The following is a 21749-nucleotide window of genomic DNA, read 5'->3' as shown; positions in this document are numbered from 1 at the left end:
ACTAAATTAAAAAAGTAATAAAAAAATGAAATTAAAAAATTAAAATATAAAAGAAACTAAATAAATATTTTACTATATATATATATATATATATAGTAAGATTTTTAATGTTTTTGCTTACCAAGCCTGCATTTATTTGATCCAAAATACAGCAGAAGTAGTAATGTTGTGAAATATTTTTACTACTTAATATATCTGCTCTCTATTTTAATATATTTTAAAATGTAATTTATTCCTGTGATCAAAGCTGAATTTTCAGCATCATTACTTCAGTCTTCAACGTCACATGATCCTTCAGAAATCATTCTAATATGCTGGTTTGCTGTTCAAAAAATTGTTTTTATTACTATTATTGTTATTATTGATATTTAAAACAGCTGAGTAAATTTTTTTCCAGATTCTTTGATGAATAGAAATATCCAAAGATCAGCATTTATCTGAAATAAAAAGCATTTGTAACATTATACACTATACCATTTAAAAACTTGAATTCTACTTAGCTGTTTTCAACATAATAATAATAATAATAATAATAAATGTTTTCTGAGAATCAAATCAGAATATTAGAATAATTTCTGAAGGATCATGTGACCGGAGTAATGATGCTAAAAATTCAGTTTTGAAATCACAGGAATAAATTACATTTTAAAATATATTCGAATGGAAAACAGTTATTTTAAACAGTAAAAATATTTCAAAATTGTACTGTTTTTCTGTGCTTTGAATCAAATAAATGCAAGCTTGATGAGCAGAAGAGACTTTAAAAGTCATTCAAAGTCTTACCGTTCAAAAACTTTTGACTGGTACTGTATACAGTATACTTTCAAAAAGACCTATTAATGAACAAAGCAAGCAATTTCTAGGCGTTTTATCTTTATTTTGCTCTTTTTAAATATCTTGACTTCTAAAACCAGTGCAAGTATTTTGAACTGAAACCCTGATTTACTCAAACAGAAGCTAAAATTGAGTCCCAACATGAATCCCAAAGCTCTGGGTTTAAGCATTTCAGGTCAAAAGTTAATGAATGATCATGCAAACATGTTTGAGAAAACTGAGGCCTAAGCATGTTCAAATGCGTTTTCCCTAAATTTCTTACAAAGTACAGAACCATGAACCAATAGATCAAAAGAAAAAGTGTTAGAGGAGGTAGTGTCTCTCCAAACCTCTGTGATGCTTTATGATTTATTCCAGTGATTTACAATAAATTCTGTGCTGCATTGAAACAGTAAAGAACAATATAAACACAAGACTACCTCATGTATCCAACAGTTTAAGCATCTTAACAAATACACATCTTATTCAAATATGTTAAAATCCTTCAAGAGATAATAAAAATCTTTAAATCAGCATTGTGTCGGGTCCAGGTTTATGGTGAAGTGAGCAGGCACTGGCCAAAGTTCAAGTGATTTTTTTTTTTTTTTTTACAGCAGAGTGTCATCTGTGCAGCCTCCTTCCAGACCATAACGAAACTCCTGCAGGTTTGAGATCCCATAAAAATGGACAAACGCCGCCGCGACCACCAGCACATGGAATATCTGATGAGACTGAAACTGAGAACAGACAGAAACCATGAGAAACCAACTTTTTAGGCCACTTAACAATACTACATGCAACAAAGATTCTTACCCAGATGTCACATTTTCCAGGGAAGTAACGTTCAGGTATCCGTGCTGCATAAAGCGTCGCTCCACTAATGTACATGGCACCCATCAGATAGAACCAGCCCATCTGACCCACTGTTGTTGCCTTCACAAAACCCTCTGCGATGGTAAAATGCATTGTGGGGATGAGCCCACTCAGACCGAGGCCCAGGAAAACACCTAAATAAGGAAGAAACATGTTTTATGCATCATCTGTAATCAATCAGGCAGGTGGAGCATTTAGAGAAGCAGGTGAGCATGTTTACCTGCACGTGTGGACCGGTGGCGAGGGGTGGCGAATCGATCCCACTGGGCCACAATGATGGCAGCGACACCCAGCACACATACAACAGAGAGATAGATGAACCGCGGCTGAGGAGAGCAGTAAAACGAGTAGTACAGCCACGGAACGAATGAGCCCATGATCAACAACGCGATACCAGAATAATCCAACCTACAGACATAAAAAATAAAATCAAGTTAATGAAGGCCATGTCTATACTGTGGAAGCCAGTTTCCACCCCTAAACAGATAAGAAAAAAAGCTAACTGCTACTTTTTAAAGAGGTCATATGATGCAATTTCATGTTTTCTTTTGTCCTTGGTGTGTTACAAGCTGTTCATGCATATAAAAGATCTGTAAAGTTGCAAAGATTAAAGTCTTAAGCCCAAAGAGATATTCTTTATAAGAGTTAAGACTCAGCCACGCCTTCCTAAAACAGCTCATTCAAACACGCCCCCACAAATCTACATTGTGGTGTGGGAAGATTTGCTTAACACTGTCCAAATGTATACGCAAAAAAAGAATTCATAACTTTTATTCTCGCTGTAGTATTGTTGCAGTCGCCGCCATGTTGTGGAGATGCTGTGTGTTTTGTTGCGAAAGTGAAAGTACTTTATTTGGCCTTCCAAATTAGTACACAACTAGAAATCAGTGGTTAAGTTATATTTACAACACTGTTCCAGAACAGTACAATGCAAATATTCGAGTGTGAGCAGTGCATTTTACGGAGGACTGTTTTCTGAACCTGGGAGAGTAGCCTACAGCGCCGTCTGTGCACACTATAAAGTGGGGCTATTTCAACTTTGCAAGGACAGTTCGGCGCTTCTGACTCACAGCCTGTAAGTACATTTTTATACTGCTATTCAAATGCGAGTTCTGAGCAGTGTAGAGTAGTGCTTGTTGGTTTTCTTTTCTATGATCACAAATGCAGACATGGTGTTATGTTTACATGAAGCGACACGACACAATGCATAAAAGGGCAGTATGAGTCATAATCCGTATGTAATAATTATGTCCTCACTGGATACAACAAATGCCTTATTTATCATGGTTTTTACTGTTTGTCTCATCGTGCTGGGACACTGCATTACAACATGATAAGGGGCGTAACATTTCGGTCACGCTTGAAGTATTCGGCCAATCACAGTGCACTGAATAATGTACAAACTCAGAACTGTGAGATACAAACTCACAATTCAGATTTTTTTCTCAGAATTGCAAGTTTATATCTTATATAACTTTTATAAAGTTTATAATGTTATAAACTTTTGGGATAAACTCGCAATTCTGACTTTTTTTTCTTGCAATTGCGAATTTATATCATGCAATTCTGAAAAAATGTCAGAAGAGTTGTTATCTCAATTCTGAGTTTGTATCTCTCAATTCTGAGTAAAAGAAGGAAGCAACTTTTTTCTTTGAATTGTGTTATGCAAACTCAGAATTGTGAGATACACAGTAAACTCGCAATTCAGACTTTTTTCCTCAGAATTGTAAAATATAAACTCACAATTCAGATTTTTTCCTCAGAATTGCAAGTTTATATGTTTATATGTTTATATGTATAACTTTTATAACTTTTATAACGTTTAACAAACTTTTGTGATTAACTCACCATTCTGACTACTTTTCATGCAATTGCAAGTAAACAACTTGCAATTCTGAACTTTTTTCTCAGAATTGTGAGATATAAACTCACAGTTTTGATTTATTAAGTCAGAATAGAGTTCATATCTCAAAATTCTGACTTTATAACATGCAATTGCGAATTATCTCACAATTCTGGCCTTCTTTCTCAGAACTGTGAGATATAAACTCACAATTGTCAGTTATAAAGTTCATTTCAGAGGTAAGAAGAAAAGACAGATATGTTCTCAGAATTGTGACTTTTTTTTTTTAAAAGTCAGGATAATGAGTTTATACCTCACCATTCTGACTTTATTTCTCAGAATTGTGACCATTTCTTGCAATTGCGAGTTTATATCATGCAATTCTAAGAAAAAAAAAAATGATATAAACTCGCAATTGTGAGAAATAAAGTTACACTTATTTCTTGCAATTGCATGTTTATATCACACAATTCTGAAAAGAAAATTACGTAAACTCAAAAAAAAAAAAAAAAAAAAAAAAAAAAAAAATTGCAGAAATGGGCTTCCCTACTATACACTGGCAGCCAAACGCTTGGAACAATTACGATTATGAATCATTGTATTTGATGATAGTGAAAGACGTCTCTTATTCTCACCAGGACTGAATTTACTATATTATTAAAATTTTATATAACTGTATCCCATTTTATTTTATTTTTTTATACATTTTTATACATTTTAAAATGTAATTTCATTTCATTAAAATGTAATTTCATTTCACTCATGTGATGGCAAAGCTGAATTTTCAGCAGCCATTACTCCTGTCTTCAGTGTCACATGATCTTTCAGAACATTTATTTGAAATAGAAAAAAAGAAACATTTTTACTGTCACACTCAATGAATTTAGTGCATCCTTGCTAAAAAAAAAAAAAAGTATTTGCCATCACAGGAATAAATTACATTTTACAATGTATTCAGGTAGAAAACAGTTATTTTACCATAATATTTCACAATACTTCTGTTTTTAGATTATTTTTGATTAATTATTCCAAACTCTTGGCCATCAGTGTGCAGAATGCCACTTACCGAGGCTCTCATAATATGCTCACACACAAAGAGGATAAAAACTGGTGTCACTTACTTGGAGAAAGTCCTGGAGACCTTTTCCGAGTGGCAGTAGACAGTGTGAAAAAGCCAGGAGAAGCACAAACAAAGAACTGCACCCAGGAAAAACATCCCAAACACCACCTTCTCCTGGACAGGTGCCATGAATGACACATTTGGCCGCAGCATTGTCAGTGTGCCCAAGCACAGAAACAGAATTAAGCCTGTAGGGAGACATTGTGATAGCGTAATTAGCCTTCAAAATGTCATACCAGAACCATAATTACAGGTTTAAATGACATTAGAAGTGGTATACTTTATGTAATCCTCAGGGCAGTGATTCAAGGGATTCATACATATCAGATTATCACATACAATTTATCTTTCTTAAAAAGCCACGGGATATATGACATAGCAGTGTTTAAAAATTACAGTAAAGACTTTTACATTGTCCCAAAAGATTTCAATACTAATCAAAGAGCCCAGAAAAAAAAATCTATCATGGTTTCCATAAAAACATTAAGCAGAACAGCTGTTTTCAACATTGATAGTAATAATAAGAAATGTTTCTTGACAAACGAATCAGCATATTAGAATGATTTCCGAAGGATCATGTGACACCAAAGACTGGAGTATGGATGAAAAGTAATATATAGTATTACTTTTCATCAATACTTTTTTTTTTGCATTATCACATTATTACAATATCTCATATCACAGACCCAAAAGGTGCGTCCAGATGTTTCCAGTTTCTGTGTGAATCCTGAAGATGCTCCCAAAACAGGCACGGAAGGACGGCATGGGTGGCCGGTGTCCATGGAGCAGGTAATCATTGTCCTTTAGCCAGTCAGGGAGAAGATGGTATGGAATAACTCGCCAACGTCCTTCCCATACCTGGTAATGGTAACACTTTGCTTTAACACAAACATCTCAGACTAGAACAGGCCATATTTATGTTACAATCAAACTGAAATACAAACATTAAGACTAATTAAATATATGGCACTTTTGGAAATACGTCATTAGGAGTTCTAGGACAGTTGAGGATAAACATTTGTCACCTTGTGTACAAACTCCTCCATCTTCTCTATGGCATGGTGTGCCTGCATGGGCAGTGTAACCACCCGCAAACCTTCATCTTCTTCCTCATTCTCATCCTCATCAGGAAATGCTGACGCACCCTGCAACAACAATCATGCTTTTAATTAACTTTTAGCCGTTCTTAGTTTAGTTTAGTTGTTCTTGCCTCTCTACATCTATTATATGTATACTGCCGTTTTTTAAAGAAGTCTTTAATGCTCAAAGTTCCATTTTTGATCAAAAATACAGGAAAAAACAGTATTACTATGAAATATTATTGCAATTTAAAATAGTGGTTTTCTATTTTAACATACTTTAAAATAGAATTTATTACTGTGATGCAAAGCTGAATTTTCAACATCATTACTCCAGTCTTCAGTGTCCACATGATCCTTCAATCATCTAATAAATCTAATATGCTGATTTATTATTAATGTTGTAAACAGGTGATGATTAATATTTCTTTGGAACCTGTGATACTTTTTTCAGGATTCTTTGATGAGTAAAAAGAACAGCATTTACTCAAAATACAAATCTCTTCTAACAATATAAGTCTTTACTATCACTTTTTATCAATTTAACACATTCTTGCTGAATAAAACTATTCATTTCTTTCAAAGTATGAAAGAAAGAAAAAATGTACTGACCCCACACTTTGAACAGTATTGTATATTGTTACAAAAGGCTTCTATTTTAAATAAATTCTGTTCTTTTTAATGTTTCATTCATCAAAGAATCCTGAAAAAGTATTAAATTTTTCAAAATAAATATAAAGCAGCATAATGGTGTTTCCAACATAAAATATAATACGATCACATGACACTGAAGACTAAAGTAATAATGCTGAAAATGTAGCTTTGCATCACAGGAATACATTCTATTTTAAAGTATATTAAAACAGAACAGCACTATTTTGGACTGCAATAATATTTCATAATGTTAATTTTTTTCTGTATTTTTAATCCAATAAAATCAGCCTTGATGAGCGGGAGTCTTCTTTTAAAAACATTAAAAATCTTTCTAAAAAGCCGTTCAAACTTTAGAACGGCAGAGTACATTACCATTTAAAGGGGTCATTGGATGCTAAGTTCACTTTTACATGCTGTTTGAACATTAATGTGTGTTGGCAGTGTATGTACAAATCTACCCCATAATGATAAAAATCCACCCAGTGGTTTTTAATTAATCTGTAAAAATAATATCCCCTTTTTCAAATCGAGCCGTTCTCAGATGCCTGTCAATGTGGAGTCACACCGACAGAGGCCGCTCCCACGATAGTTGATTGACATGAGCGTTTTACCTCAGATCAGCTGTAACAGTCCACCCTCTTTTGTTTAGATGCCGGAGCAGGGATGTAAGTTAAACAAGAATATCTCCGATTGAGCGATTGAGGTGTTGTGTAACTGGATGTAATAATGAACATAGTGGTCGTCATTTACTCCCCACATCTGAGCAGCTGAAGATGCAGTAGATTACATTTGTTTGTGAATGAAACGCGCCTCCCGATCTACATATATCCGTCTATGTTCGCGCGAATCATTCGTGATCCAGCGTCACTTACAGCAGAAGTGAGTATAAGGTTTTTTTTTATGAATCTTTGCGATCGCCTTTTCTAATCAAATGCTAGTTAGCAAGTTTAGCGGCTAAACGCAGCTGAAGTAAACAGGCTCGTCTTTCCACAGAGAGAAGAGAGGCGTGGAGCGAGCAGAGCTCATTTGCATTTAAAGCAGCCTTGATCAGAACAAGATGATTTTTGCAAAGCTGATTTTGGCAAGGTAAAAAGGGTGAGAATTTTTAACCAAAGTATATTATAGACTTTTCATTAAGACCCTAAAGAATCATATCAACTTGTGGAAAATGGGCATCCGATGACCCCTTTAAAGGTTTGTTGTCAGCAAGGCTGCATGTATTTGATTAAAAAATTCAGTTTAAAAAAAAGAACTTTTTTTTAAAAGAATTGTTTGACATTTTAATATATTTTAAAATGCTATTTATTCCAGTAATAACAAAGCTGACTTTTCACGTCTGATAAACAGAATGTTCAACAAACAGAATTTATTCGAAATATTTTAAATACTTTATAAACATCTTTACTGTAACCTTTAAACAACTTAATTTGTCTTCAAAACAAAATAAAATAAAAATAAATTTCTTCAAATAAAAATCCTACTGACCCCAAATGACCCACAACTCACTCTTGATTTCTCTGCTTTAGCTGGATTGGTCAGCAGCGGTCCAAGCTCAGCGAGCTCCGCGTCCTCATCATCAGAGGTGCGCCGCTCGGCATCACTGCTGGAGCCGCAGTCTCCATGGTGACACGTTGTCATGGGGAGACAAACCTAAAATTCCCCAAAGTTCCCACCTTGAACCACGGTTCAAAATCTAGGCCTGATGAGGATACATAAAAAGTACAGATTAAAACATTGCTGTTAACAACACTAGCCATGTGGTCAAGATAGACCAATCATAGATTTCATAATATTACATTATTAGCTTATCTAATCAGCTGATTAATAATCAATTGATTCACTTCAACTGTTACTATAAAGTAAGGGTATGACAAACAAAAGCCCCTAAAAAAATTCAGGTGGGCCCCTTAAGCTCATTTCTAATAGTTATTTGATTCAGAGTAAACTAGTTTAAAAATATCAGTTTTAACTTGAATTGTATTCGTATAATCAGTTATATGATGATCAGTTGTTTTTCTGCTCAGACTGGACTGACTGCTTCAGTTTTCCATAATGTCAGATGTTTACATCCTGTTAACTTAGCATGCTAACCAAACAAATAATCAACCATTTTAAAAAAAAAATAAAAATACTAAGATTCTCCCGTCGAGCGGCGATCTGCTAAACATCCTGTTGTTTGTATTATTATACGGCGTGTAACATCGCTGTCATATGACTGAACTGAATCAGTTTGGCCAAAGCCGACAACACTAGCCTGCATGCTAGCGCACATCCTTATGTCTGATTTGATCATTAATTACAAAAACATATGGTTACTTTCATCACAGCTCGTAAATTAATATTACAGACTAGAGTTAATAACATAAGAGATCAGCGTCCATACGTTACCTGGCTGCACAGGCTGTCAGGTTATTTAATGGGAGTTCACCAGCAGCTACTCGCCGTCCTGTCGCTATGAGTCGCTATGAAACCTGTAGAACCGGCCGGTTCAGTTTAGTAGCAAATCATAAACCAAATACCGTAACTTAAACAGGTTAAATCAGTCTGCTATACAGTATGCTATGTCAGCGCGGGGAGACAGTGTGGGTACGTTTTGTCTCTCTGTCAGACAGGGAAGAACACGTGATACCGGAACCCGTTTGACCAACGGCTGTGACCTGCGGCTGATCAGATATTCTTTATTGGGAAACTTAGACAAATGTTGTGCAAACGGAGAGGCATTAAAATACTGTAATGTTTATATTAAACAGACTTGTCTTGTTGACTTGAAATAACACGAGTCAGACTAAAGTCCTTTTCGCTAAACTGTAGTGGACATTATGCATACATTTACAAGAGAAATTCTAATGTGATCTAACTATCGTGTTCATGCTAAATATTAGTGCAAATTGCATTAATTTATTAGGAAAACCAGAAATAATCTTCTTAATTATCTAAGAAACCTCTAAAAGTTATCTTAGAAGTAGATCTTCATCAGCATGTTGACACATTTATTTCTATTTTTATACATTAATTGATACAGCCACTGACCCGTATACACAAGTACATTGATCGTTATTCTGAATATTGTATTTATTTCCCTGGTACAAAGCTTGGAGGCGTTTGTGACACTTGCTAACACACAAAACAATTGTGGATATGATTATAAAAAGCTAAATGGTCTAAAAATATACTACCAGTTTTTTTCACTACCAATGTTTTTTATTTTTTTATTTTTTTAAAATCTCTTCTGCTCACCAAGCCTGCATTTATTTGACCCAAAGTACAGCTAAAACAGTAAAAAAATATATATATATATATATATATATATATATATATATTTACTATTTAAAATATTTCTATTGTAATATATTTTAAAATGTAATTTATTCCTGTGATTTCAAACTAAATTTTTAGCATCATTACTCCAGTCACATGATCCTTTAGAAATAATTCTAATATTCTGATTTGCTGCTCAAAAAACATTTATTATTATTATAGTTTTTTTTTTTTTTTTTTTTTTGGATGAATAGAAAGCTCAGAAGAACAGTATTTATCTAAAATAGACATCTTTTGTAACATTATAAATGTCTTTATCATCACTTTTGATCACTTTAAAGCATGCTTACTAAATAAAAATATTTTAAAAATAATTTCTATAACCCCCCCTAAAACATTGGAAATCTTACTGTTCAAACACTTTTGACTGGTAGTGTACTTCTATGTGGTATTCAAAATGACCACCACACAAAATAGGAAAATGCTGAGAATTTTGATCTACCAATTTGCCACAATGAGGAAATCTTTGATAATGTCGTAATAACTAAGTGGAATTCTTAACTGAAGTAGGTAATTATGACCGGAAATACTCTCATGAGTAAATGGGGATACGCAGTCCATTTTGTATATAGGTTTAAACAGGAATCTAGTGGTTATACCATGGTATTGCGTATGATCTTTTTAATTTCTCCCACCAGATGGCACCAATATGCATTCGAATGCATTGGGTTTAAAAGAACTTCGCTCTGTTTTTAACTTAAACACTGTATTAATTAAAATAATACGAAGCATTTGATATAATATTTGTATTGTTTTATATAGAAATACGCAATGTGTTATTTAGTGGTGAATATTGTCTAGATATTACAACGAAATCCCTTCAAAATACAAAATTATCAATAAAGAAATGTCACGCTACTTGTCTCATTGTCTGTTTTAGCCGTAGATGATCACAAGTGTCATCCTTAAGTGAAGAATACAGGGGTTAAGCCAAAATTCACAAAATCTCAATATAGTTTTGAAATGTAGATGTTCAATACAAAACATTTACTTTGTTCAATGCTGCTTACGAAGAAATAACTATATGTGATATAGTGTTTGCAGTTTTAAAACTGCCAAGTTTTAGCCGAAAATATGAGCCATTTTACTTCACGCATGTTCCTAACGCTCAATACGCACATGCGTATTGCGTAAACCCCTCGAACTAGAAAAAACTACAAACCCCAGAATAACGAAGAGGTAACGCTCCGTAGTGTGATTGGCCGAAGTGGTTGCCACGCCCCACTACGTTACGCTGATTGGCCTTCGCCCGGAGTTCACGGCCACTCACGGAATTTCATTGGTCAATGTGAGGAAATAGGGGCGTGGGCACGACGGACAGCGGAGAGCCGTGCTGCGGGAGGAGCGAGCAGCGTGTTTCCGGTAAGAGCGACACAACAGTACCATTAGAAACGTTCTGTAAGAAATTTAAAGCAGACTTTCAAAGTCATTTCTTTTCATGTGATTCGACATCGACTTTATAACTAATTGTATTGTCAGGGAGTCACCTATCTAGCGGCGCGGAACACACGCGGCAATGGAAGCCGAGTTTCGGGAAATCGATGAGCTCGGGAACTGGAACGCCGTTTACCAGGTAAAGGACTGATTCTGCTTCATGTTTGATTGTGATGCTCTAAATATTCATAGCGATCAAAAATAAGTTAGTTTTGTTTTGTATGTATTATATTTATTTTTTTGACAGCTCAGATTGCGCTTCTTCTTCCCTAACTCACAGAATAAATGATATAACAAGTTACATACAGATGACCTGAATTTGTCTCTTGTAAACAGTGACCAGTATAGAGATGAGGGGGACAAGTTGGATCTTTTAGGAGAGGGAGTCTATTATTAGTTGGTTTGACACTTTTATCTACTAATCTGGCTCACTTGCAGTTTTTAATGACAGTGATGGATGAACCGCATCATAAACTGGATGCTGGTGGTCCCCATAACTCAAATGTGTGGCATGTAGTTTCCCCCAGCAAACCATTTGTGGCATATTTGTTTCACTTACAGCAAGAAGCATTTTCATCTCATAGACTTCTGTTTTACTGTAGGAGATTAGGCAGCAGTCCAGCGACCTACCATGCAAGATCGCCAAACTTCCAGAAAACAGAAGTCGTAATCGCTACAGAGACGTCAGTCCATGTAAGTGTGCCGCTTCCCCTGTTCGACACAGTCAGTGACACCTAACGGAAGGGGCCTGTTATCAGCGAGCTGTTAAAGTCATTTCACACTGAAGATGTCATGTCTTTTTTTTTCTCTCCCTTTTTTAACTCTTCCGTCACAAAGACTTTAAAGAGCGACGCTGTTGTGGTTTCCTCTCTCTCTGAGTCTTTCTCTTTTTCCACAACAACCTGAAAAGGTCCTTAGCTCGCAAAACACCACATTAAATGAATGACTGTATATTTTATCTGTTTCAGTCGAGCGTTTTCATCAGGGAGATGTTTTTCTCTCTTGTGGGGAACTGAGAACAGGACCTGAAAAAGAGTCGTTCCACCGCTGAACTTGCAAAGCATCACGGGTGATGTGCCTCACAGCTTAATCACTCTCTCTTTTCACAGTTGACCACAGCCGTATTCGTCTACAGATCGGCAGCAATGACTACATCAATGCCAGTCTGATCTCGGTGGATGAAGCTCAGAGAAACTACATACTAACTCAGGTGACACACTGACACTTGCACCCTAGATTTGCATCTTCTGAATCTCTTTATCTGCACCTGCAAACCATCTGACACATTTGAGAACGATAAAGATAGATTAAAGGAACTGAAGAGTTCGCTGGCATAGTAATAGGAACATATATCCCGGGGAAAAAAAAGATTTTTGACAATATAAAGCCTGTTCACATCAACAAAACATTTGTTCAGATCTGTCTGAACAGATCGATGCATTTAAAAAAAAAGCAGAAAAGCTAAATAAAAATGTGAAATCACTCTCTGACAGTAGGTGGCGATTTGAGAAAAGAGCTAATCTTTTTGGTTGGTTAGGGTTTTTTTTTTTTTTTTTTTTTTTTTTTTTCTCAGTGCAACAGATAAGAGATACGAACTCCTCTCTGTGAGGGGGAAAAAAACCTGTTACATTGATAGCATGCAAATGTTTGTGTCAGTCTGAACAGAAGCATACAGTTCATTCAAATTAAAATGTTTATCGTGCTGAATTTTCACAACTAATGTTTTAATTGCTTGGCCACTATTAAAATTTGGAGCCAAACAAAATGAAATGCTCTTTATTATTTGTGTCACGCCAGCTCTGGCAGCCAAAGTATATTGAAATAAAAGCAAACTAAACTTACAATTTAAAGGTGAACATTATCATTTTAATTATATTAGTGCTAAATGTTACGGTTGATATTTTTGGTTTGTTTCGGATGGGATCCATAAGAACAAAACAAAACACTAAAACAATGATGGGTTAAGCATGTAATTAGGAAACTCCCTAGCTAGAGACCCCCACCCTGGTTTTAACATTTGTGCTGACGCTTAAATTACGCATTCGTTAGGCCGCCAACACCCCAGCCGTCGTCACACACTGATATGCTATGATGACGTTCCATTTTTGATGCTAGTGGCATCTGCCAAAATTTTTATTTTTTTATTTTTTCTCTTCTCCCCTCTCTTGTCTGGAGAGAAGACTGTGAAATGTTGTGAAATCGTGAGCTGCGTCAGCATGGCATGTTTCTTTATTGTACAGATGAATTAGCGCACTGATGCTCTGAGACGGCAGTGGACTCGTCTCAACCTGCCAGTCTTGTTCAGTCAGAGCACTGCCAGCTACAGCCACAAACACACGAAACACACACACTTTCTCACCCGCAGTCATGTACCTCACGCCTGCTCAAATGTGTGATTTACTACGTGACTATAAAAACATAAGGTCACCAGAGTGCATGAGTTTCCACTCTGAGCAAAGTTAAACACCAAATCCACTTAATATATATATTTTATTAATTATTTGTGTAAATTGTATATGTTATAATAATTAAAAAAACAACAACTCTGATTTAAATTCAGGAATAATGCTCATAAAACATATCAGGTTTTTTTGTAATGTTTATCTACACTAACATTCAAAAGTTTGGGCTCAGTGTTTCATTTTTGGGACAGAAATTAATACTTTATTCAGCAAGGATGCATTCAGTCGATCAAAAGTGACAGTTAAGACCATTATAATTTTATAAGTTTTAAATAAATGTTGGTCTTTTGAACATTCTATTTAGATAATCCTAAAAAATATCCTGGTTTCCACAAAAATAAAGAAGCACAATTGTCTAAAACATTTGATTATAATAAGAAAAGTTTTTTGAGCACCATATCAGCATATTAGAATGTTTTAAAGGATCATGTGACACTGAAGACTGGAGTAATGGGTGTTGAAAATTAAGCTTTGCCATCACAGAAATATATTGCATTTTAAAATATATTAAAATAGAAGGCTGTAATAATATTTTACAATATTAGCATTTTTACTGTATTTTTAGTTAAGTAATTGCAGCTTTGGTGAGCATAAGAGACTCTTTTTAAAAAACAATTCATTTTATGCATGCCTTTACAATGTATTAATAATACAGTATACTGGATGTGCTTGTTTTAATGGTTGTGTGTGTGTGTTTAGGGTCCGTTACCAAACACCTGCGGTCATTTCTGGGAGATGGTGTGGGAGCAGCGCTGCCGAGGGGTCGTGATGCTCAATCGTGTTATAGAGAAAGGCTCGGTGAGAGAAACACACTGGACCTGTAACATGGATAAACAGACTTACTTTGAATACCTGCCTGAAACGTTTTTCTAGCATGCATATGGAATGTGTGAACGGGTTGTGTGTGTGTGAGGTTTGTGTTTGTGTGGTTATAATGAAGAAGTGTGTTTTTGTGTGTACAGGTAAAGTGTGCTCAATATTGGCCTCAGCGAGAGGAGAGGGAAGCTGTTTTTGAAGACACAAATTTCAGACTTACTCTTATCTCAGAGGATGTGAAATCGTACTATACAGTACGACAGCTGGAGCTGGAAAATCTGTCGGTGAGACACTTGATCTTCCTCTCATGCTTTCACTCATCTGTCAGTCTCTTTCACTGGGATTTTATATAGTCCTTCTTTAGTCTTTAGTCGTTTAGCTAAAATTCATATTTTTCACTGAAAAATGTTGCATGTTTTTAAGTTTTGTTCAGAGGTTCTATTGCTGGATGGGTTGTTGTCTTCACTCAGCAGTTTCAGGATATAACAGAGGCCAGAGGTTTTTTCTAACACATGCTCGTGGTGATTAATGCTGTGTCGTGTGTGTTTAAAGACACAGGAAACACGGGAGATTCTTCATTTCCACTACACCACATGGCCAGATTTTGGCGTGCCAGAGTCACCTGCATCTTTTCTCAACTTCCTGTTAAAAGTGCGTGAGTCGGGCTGTCTGAATCCAGAGCACGGTCCTGTTGTGGTCCACTGCAGCGCTGGTATTGGCCGCTCTGGAACGTTCTGCCTTGTAGACACCTGCCTTCTACTGGTGAGAGGACTGACCACTTGTATGTGATGCCAGATCTGTCTGAGAAAAGTGCTGGTTAATATTTAATCTTTTTAAATAAAGGAGCTTGTATATTGGTTTAGATTAATACATTTCAAGAATCAAGACATTTACATTTATGTATTTGGCGGATTAAAATTTTAGGATTATTAGTACCCAAAGCACTCTTGTATTTCAAAAATAATATATTCTACTATTCAAAAGATTGGGGTCAGTAAGATAATAGAAATTAATACTTTTTTTTTCATTTGATCGAAAGTGACAAAGTTTTGAACTTTGTATTCATCAAAGAATCCTTGAAAGTATTATGATTTCCACTAAAAAATTAAAAAGCACCTCTGTTTCCAACATTGATATTAAATATAGCTGCAAGCAGCAATTAACCGTGGTTCAAGCTCTTTAAGGTTCTGTTTTTAGAGACTAGGCCGACCTGAAATGTATGACTGACACTAAAACACATCAGTGACGGAGAATACGCTCTCACACACACACACACACACACACACACAAATGAAATGGTTGAACTATTATATTAATATGCATTAAGAATGCTTACATTTATTATAGGTGTAAATATTTGCAGTGAGAGGTAAATAAAAAAAAAAAAAAAAAAAAAGCTTACCGAACGTCTCCACTTTATAACACTACTTTTAGGATTCACTGTAATCATGTGGAATAATTGCAAAAACTGATTCTTTAGTAGAAATGAATTGGTAAACTTTGATAGAATGTGATTTGTAATGTCTAAATAAATTATAAGTGACTTTATAATGTCTAAATATGAATCCAAAAGCAAAACCTGGGACATGTACTGTATTAGGGAGTTAAATGAGCCCATTAGTGGTCCTCTGCTCCCATCTGGCATTTTTAATTGTCATTTTAGGGAATATACAATGAACATATAGCCCATAGAATTTACCATAGAAATGTTTTTAATAGTGCCAATTTTTGCCCAACCTTCATACAGTTGTGCATGCTTGTTTAAAATCATATGATGAATAAGTTTACATAGTTCTGTGAATTTCTTAGTTTTAAGGGATTTATAGGCTTTTGAGTAGACTAGTTCAAAACCATATTTTTAACTTTTTGTGTATACAGAGAGACTTAGAGAGTCCAGAGAATTGTTCTGCACTGGTTTTATTTACTTTGAGTTAAAAAACCTAGACTAGTTCGCAAAAATGGTCTTTTTAAATAATCTCTATTATTTAATTAATTTGATTGACAGCATTGGTTGTAGAGGCAAAGTTGTTCAGAATGAGGAGATCTTTCATTTGATATGAAGATCAAGTGTATATGTGAAACTTTGAACATTATTAATTCTTTTGAGCATAATTTAAACTGTCACATACTTTTCTTTAATTTTCTGAAAACTTTTCAACTGTTATAGCTCCACCTATGCTCCGATCTCCATAAAACTTTGCATGCATGTTTAGAATGGTCTGTCGCACATGCTCACCTAGTTTCATGAAGTTTTGAGTTTTTGTTAGGGGGTTATAGGCTTTTGCCCATGCCCATTTATCAAATGACCCCATTATAATCAAAGTGTAAAGTTCAACATTTTTTGATAATTATTGGCCTAGAGAGTCTAGAAAATTGTACTGCAGTGTTTTTGTTTTTTTTTTTTTTTTTTTGTTTTTTTTTTAGCGGTTATTCAAAAACCCAGGACTAGTTTACAAAAGTAGGTTTTCCACATAATCTAAGTATTTAACAATTTGATTGACAGCAGTGGTTCTTTAGGCAAAGTTGTTCAGAGTGAGGAGATGTGTCATATGATAAGAATCATATGATTGAGTGTATGTGTAAAAAATTGCATAATATGAATGTTTTTTTGCAATTTCAGGTTATTTACCATAGAAATATTGAGTTTTTATAACCTTTTCAATCTAGCACCACCTATTGGCCATAACCTGTTTTTCAAATGACCCTAACCAAAATGTGAAGTTCATTTTTTTTTCTTTTTTTCTTTTGATAATTATTGACTTAAAGAGACCAGAGATTAGTACTGCACTGATTTGATTGATTGTGAGTTAATAGCAATAGTTTGCAAAAGTTTTCATCTAATCTCAAATATTTAACAAACCATTTGATTGACAGCAATGCTCCTAGTGGCAAAGATGTTCAAAATGAAGAGATCTTGCACATGATATAAATATTGTGTGTGTTTTTGCTAAAGATTGTGCAAAATACATTTATATAGTTGAAGATTGTGATACCCCCCCAAGTGGCTGATTTTCACATTTATATTAAAATAAGTATTAAATCTATTTAAAAAAGTATTTCACTTAACAGCCACCCTGGTCCAGCACCAGCAGATTTGGTCTTGCTTTTATTTGGAACTCAGTTAAAAGTTTCAGCCCCCCTCCTCACATCCTCTAAACAACTGCAATGTGTGTTTTCAGATGTCTCAGAGGAAAGATCCAACATCAGTACGCATCCAGGAGGTTTTGCTGGAAATGCGACGATACCGCATGGGTCTGATCCAGACAGCTGACCAGCTGCGTTTCTCTTACCTCGCCGTCATAGAGGGTGCCAAGTACATCATGGGAGACACATCTGTACAGGTAATGAAAGTGATGTTAAAGAAACCAGCATACCAACCATTTGCTGAGAATCTATAGGATGTAGAGCTGAGCAAAATGAGGGTGTATAAAAGATTAAAAAGTTTGGAGTTGGTAAGATTTTCTAAATGCTCACCGAGGCTGTTTATTTGATGAAATATACAGTAAAACAATAACATTCTGAAATATATTTACAATTTAAAATAACTGTTTTCTATTTGAATATATTTTAAAAATGTAATTGACTCCCGATTTCAAAGCTGAGCATTCTAATATGCTGATTTGCTGTTAAAGAAACATTTTTATTATTATTATCAGTTTTCAGTAGTGCTGTCAAATGATTGATCGCATCCAAAATAAGTTTTTGTTTACATAATGTGTGTATACTTTATATATGTATGTGTGTATATATATATATATATATATAAAATACATAAACAACATTTTTTTAAAATATATAAATGCATGTGTGTGCATTTACATATATGTATTATAAATATACACAATACACACACATATATTATGTAAACACAAACTTTTATTTAACTTTTATTAATCATTTGACAGCTTGTTTTCAGTGTCACATGATCCTTCAGAAATCATTGTAATATGCTGATATGGTGCTCAAGAAACATTCTTACCATTATCAATATTTAAAATGGTTGTGCAGAATAATATTTTATGGAAACTGATACATTTTAGTAAAAGTACAATTATTTTTTAATTTACAAAACGTTTCTCACATTTGACAAATTCAGTGCATCTGTGCAGAATAAAAGTATTAATTTGCTATCACTGGAATAAATTACATTTTAAATTGTATTCAAATAGAAAAGTTCTTTTAATTTTTCTAAAATATTTCTGTAGAAACCATAAGTTTTTCAGGATTCTTTGAATTTAAACATTTTTTTGAAATAGAAATATTTATCTTTCCTGTCACTTTAAATACTTTAAAATTTAATTCATCCTTGCTGAAAAGTAATAATTAATAAGTAAAAAAAAAAACCAAAACATTTGAATGATAGTGAACTATGCACAACTAGAAATGTCAACTGCTAGTCATTGCTGTATAATTCGAGCAATTAATTTTGTATTAAAAACTTCTGTTTGTTCATTTTTTTTACAATTATTTTTGGTCATTATAATTAAGTACTAAAAATAATCATCCTACATTTTGGCCATAAAATGGCAAAAGAAAATTCCTGTTGTTGTTTTTTTAAAATATTTGATTGCATTATTTGTAAAAATACTGCTATCACTTCATTTGTAAATTAATATATACAACATTTTTAGGTTGAATGTGAAATACCTTACTGTCATATAAAATCCTCCTACAGTGATAAATATCACTTTTTGTTCATTCCACCCACTTTTAGTAGTCTGTATCGATCAGTAAAATGTTTGTTCATGTATGAATAGGAGTCATGGAAGGAGTTATCAAATGAGGAGGATCTCCCTCCTGAATTCACTCCCCCTCCCAGACCACGGCCCCGAATAGACCCTCCTAATGGCAAAGGCGATCTAGTGAACTCTGACGCCACGCACTTCTTCAACGAGATGATAAAAAACAGCAGCGCAGAAATCTGTGCAAACAGGTCAGACTCTCTCTGTCTGTCTCTCTCTCTCTTTCTAGTAGTACCCATCCAGCAGCCACAAACAAACATTTTTTGTTGCTGTTTTTACAGCGCGCCCCAGACTTTCTCAGACGGCCCAGACCTTCGCAAACGGGCAGTCGCAGCTAGTGAGGTCGGAGCGACGGCATTGCTAACCGAACCCGACGAACCGATTGTCGCAAGAGAAGCCCCTCCCAAACCTGCACGCTCTCCGCCCAAGACTCCCACGGAAGAGGCGACACCTGTTCCTCCCAGTGGAACCTGGAGACCCCTGCTGACCAGTGTGTGTATGTGCACGGTACTGGCTGTAGGTGCTTATGCCTGTTACCGCACCTATTTCCACTGATGCCCTCTTTCCCCCCCCATCCGTCTCTTTCTCTATCCCTCCATGTGCTGGGAAAAGAAAAAGAGAGACACACATAGACACACTTTCTCAGCTGGACTGTCTCTCTCTATCTCTCTCTCAGCTGGGCCCGTCTCGCTCTTTCCGAACGCCTTTGGGAAAAGAGTTTCCGAGACTTTTCTTAGCCAAACTGCTGTCGTCTCCCTCTATACACACACTCTTACACACAATCTAATAAACGTGTGTCCGTTTAAAACCTCAGGGCCTCACAATTCAGGTGTTGCTACCCAAAACACAGGTTAAAGAAAATCCAAAAGACTCTGTTATTGCTGCAGTAAGTAAGGGAACTTTTCGTGCGTATGTGTGTGTGTATGTGTATCATTTTGTTGCATTTTTAAGTCGCAGGAGGCGAGCTCCTCTTATACATGCTGAAAACGCAAATCTGCTGTACATCATAGAAAACCTGTTCGTTTTGTGTGTCTGTGAGAAAAGGGAGTAGTCTGGGATGTCGTGATACCATCAAGTGCTCTACTGTCACAGCAGAATACATCCCAAAAGTTTTATCTTTTCATTCTTCTTTCACCCTCCGCTTTTGTTTATACCCCAAAGGGTGGCACTTCATCTGCGTTTTCTTTGTCAAATCCGTCGCCTTTTAACCAAAAGGTTCAGAACATTTAAAATGCTGGAGCTGGTGTCTTTTCACGAATCAGCTGCTTCTCGCAGAACTCGCATTTCACTTACTAAAATCACGCAAATCAGGCAGGTGTTCTTACTAGAGCTCATGTTCTGCATTTGATGAATTTTTACGTCCAGATTTGTATGCATTTCACTTAATGCCAGCTCAAAACAAACTGGCTGATTTATTGTTACAACAAAAACATTGCAAAGCCAGCAGGTGGCAGTATTGAGATTTGTATTTACCCTTTAAAGGATGGTAACTGGAAAGACAGGATTTGAATTTAATTTTTACCTTTTTCCTGCTGCAATACAGATGCGTTCATGCTTGTGGCCCTTGTCACAAATGGTGTGCATTGAGCGCAGGAGGTCAGACTAACCAAAAAATGTAAAAAACAAAACACCAGCACTGAATGAATGCAAAGAGAGAAACAACCAGTGACAGTGAGCTGTCTTTGTGTTTTACTGTTTTATTATATTGTCGTCATAGTAATTATTATCGAGAGAGATTAACGGCAGACGGGCGTAAACATTTCCTTCGAATCAAACCACACTGCAGAACTGTTACTTTTGAACAACGTGTGAACAAGTCTTATGCAGTAACCTCAAAACAAATGGTGCGTTGAGGCCTGAAACTCTTTTAATCGTGACTTTGCTTTGTGTGGTGACTCTTTGACTGCTGCTTGACCAGTCCAGAATGGTAATTTTCAGTGGTTGAATGTGACATTGAAGCTGTTGATGTTTGGTTTGAAGGTTCTGTTGCCACCATTCATCGAAGTGACTCTCACAATCCGGTCCTATTGCTTGGACCACAGAATGTAAAGTCTCTCTTCTTGCCGGCTTTATTTACACACACACACACACACGCATATATAGAGAAATTTATTTGTCTGTGTCATTGTTTGTCGTCTTTCAGTTATCTTTGGACTGGTAGACATCAGACTTCCTTGGCCTTTATATATGAGGCTTGAGAATTTCTTTTCCCTTCTCCCAGCATCCTGTTGTGTCCTTTTTAATGTTGATTATCTGTTATTTTTTTTGTAAGGAAAAACATATGCTTTGTTCCAGTTGGATGTATGACATTTGAAATTTTATTTTTTGGACAGATTACAGAGCCGACGCTGTGGTAATAAACATATAAATCTCTGAATCTTCTGGTTTCGAGTTTCTTACTTCGCTTTTATTCTGTCAGACCTCTTATAAAATTTCATATCGAAAATGTTAAAGCTCAACGTTAAGCTAAATTATACATTACAGGCTCAAAAATCCATGTGATGCAGACAGTGTAGTTTGAGCTTGGTTCATGTGCAGTTTCATCATCCTCTTACTATTTAGTTCAAGATCACATTTGATTCCATATTTAAAATC

The 21749-nt window shown here is 35.3% G+C and overlaps 2 protein-coding genes across 4 annotated transcripts; one reads left to right on the top strand and one right to left on the bottom strand.

The window, feature by feature from the left end:
* Positions 1 to 843: 843 nt before the first annotated feature.
* adipor1b (adiponectin receptor 1b) lies at positions 844 to 9030 on the bottom strand. 2 transcript variants are annotated; one of them, XM_051117379.1, is made up of 8 exons: positions 8771 to 9030; positions 7868 to 8081; positions 5675 to 5794; positions 5336 to 5507; positions 4651 to 4837; positions 1907 to 2094; positions 1627 to 1820; positions 844 to 1550 (listed from the first exon to the last, which is right to left on the bottom strand). In XM_051117379.1, the coding sequence occupies exons 2-8, from the start codon at positions 8018 to 8020 to the stop codon at positions 1422 to 1424; spliced, it is 1143 nt and encodes a 380-aa protein (XP_050973336.1). In that variant the 5' UTR covers positions 8021 to 8081; positions 8771 to 9030; the 3' UTR covers positions 844 to 1421. The 2 variants fall into 2 exon arrangements, with proteins under 2 accessions (XP_050973336.1, XP_050973337.1); XM_051117380.1 differs by having other exon boundaries at positions 845 to 1550; positions 7889 to 8081; positions 8771 to 9028.
* A 1958-nt stretch (positions 9031 to 10988) lies between these two features.
* On the top strand, positions 10989 to 21531 carry ptpn1 (protein tyrosine phosphatase non-receptor type 1). Of its 2 annotated transcripts, none has more exons than XM_051117377.1 (10): positions 10989 to 11062; positions 11180 to 11273; positions 11737 to 11827; positions 12244 to 12344; positions 14296 to 14394; positions 14559 to 14696; positions 14965 to 15174; positions 17592 to 17753; positions 19170 to 19345; positions 19436 to 21531. In XM_051117377.1, the coding sequence occupies exons 2-10, from the start codon at positions 11217 to 11219 to the stop codon at positions 19707 to 19709; spliced, it is 1308 nt and encodes a 435-aa protein (XP_050973334.1). In that variant the 5' UTR covers positions 10989 to 11062; positions 11180 to 11216; the 3' UTR covers positions 19710 to 21531. The 2 variants fall into 2 exon arrangements, with proteins under 2 accessions (XP_050973334.1, XP_050973335.1); XM_051117378.1 differs by having other exon boundaries at positions 11046 to 11098.
* Positions 21532 to 21749: the final 218 nt, after the last annotated feature.

This window comes from Labeo rohita, chromosome 8 (assembly GCF_022985175.1).
Source record: "Labeo rohita strain BAU-BD-2019 chromosome 8, IGBB_LRoh.1.0, whole genome shotgun sequence".
Lineage (NCBI taxonomy): Eukaryota > Metazoa > Chordata > Actinopteri > Cypriniformes > Cyprinidae > Labeo > Labeo rohita.
This window is presented reverse-complemented; position numbering and strand designations above follow the sequence as displayed.

Bases quoted from the DNA above. Each gene is read 5' to 3' on its own strand.
- adipor1b (XM_051117379.1), bottom strand. From the start codon at position 8,020: ATGACAACGTGTCACCATGGAGACTGCGGCTCCAGCAGTGATGCCGAG. The intron at 5,508-5,674 runs GTGACAAATGTT...TACCATTACCAG, and splicing joins TGGAGGAGTTTGTACACAAG to GTATGGGAAGGACGTTGGCG. The intron at 4,838-5,335 runs GTCTGTGATATG...GTCTCCCTACAG, and splicing joins CATCTGGACGCACCTTTTGG to GCTTAATTCTGTTTCTGTGC.
- ptpn1 (XM_051117377.1), top strand. From the start codon at position 11,217: ATGGAAGCCGAGTTTCGGGAAATCGATGAGCTCGGGAACTGGAACGCC. The intron at 12,345-14,295 runs GTGACACACTGA...GTGTGTGTTTAG, and splicing joins GAAACTACATACTAACTCAG to GGTCCGTTACCAAACACCTG. The intron at 14,395-14,558 runs GTGAGAGAAACA...TTGTGTGTACAG, and splicing joins GTGTTATAGAGAAAGGCTCG to GTAAAGTGTGCTCAATATTG.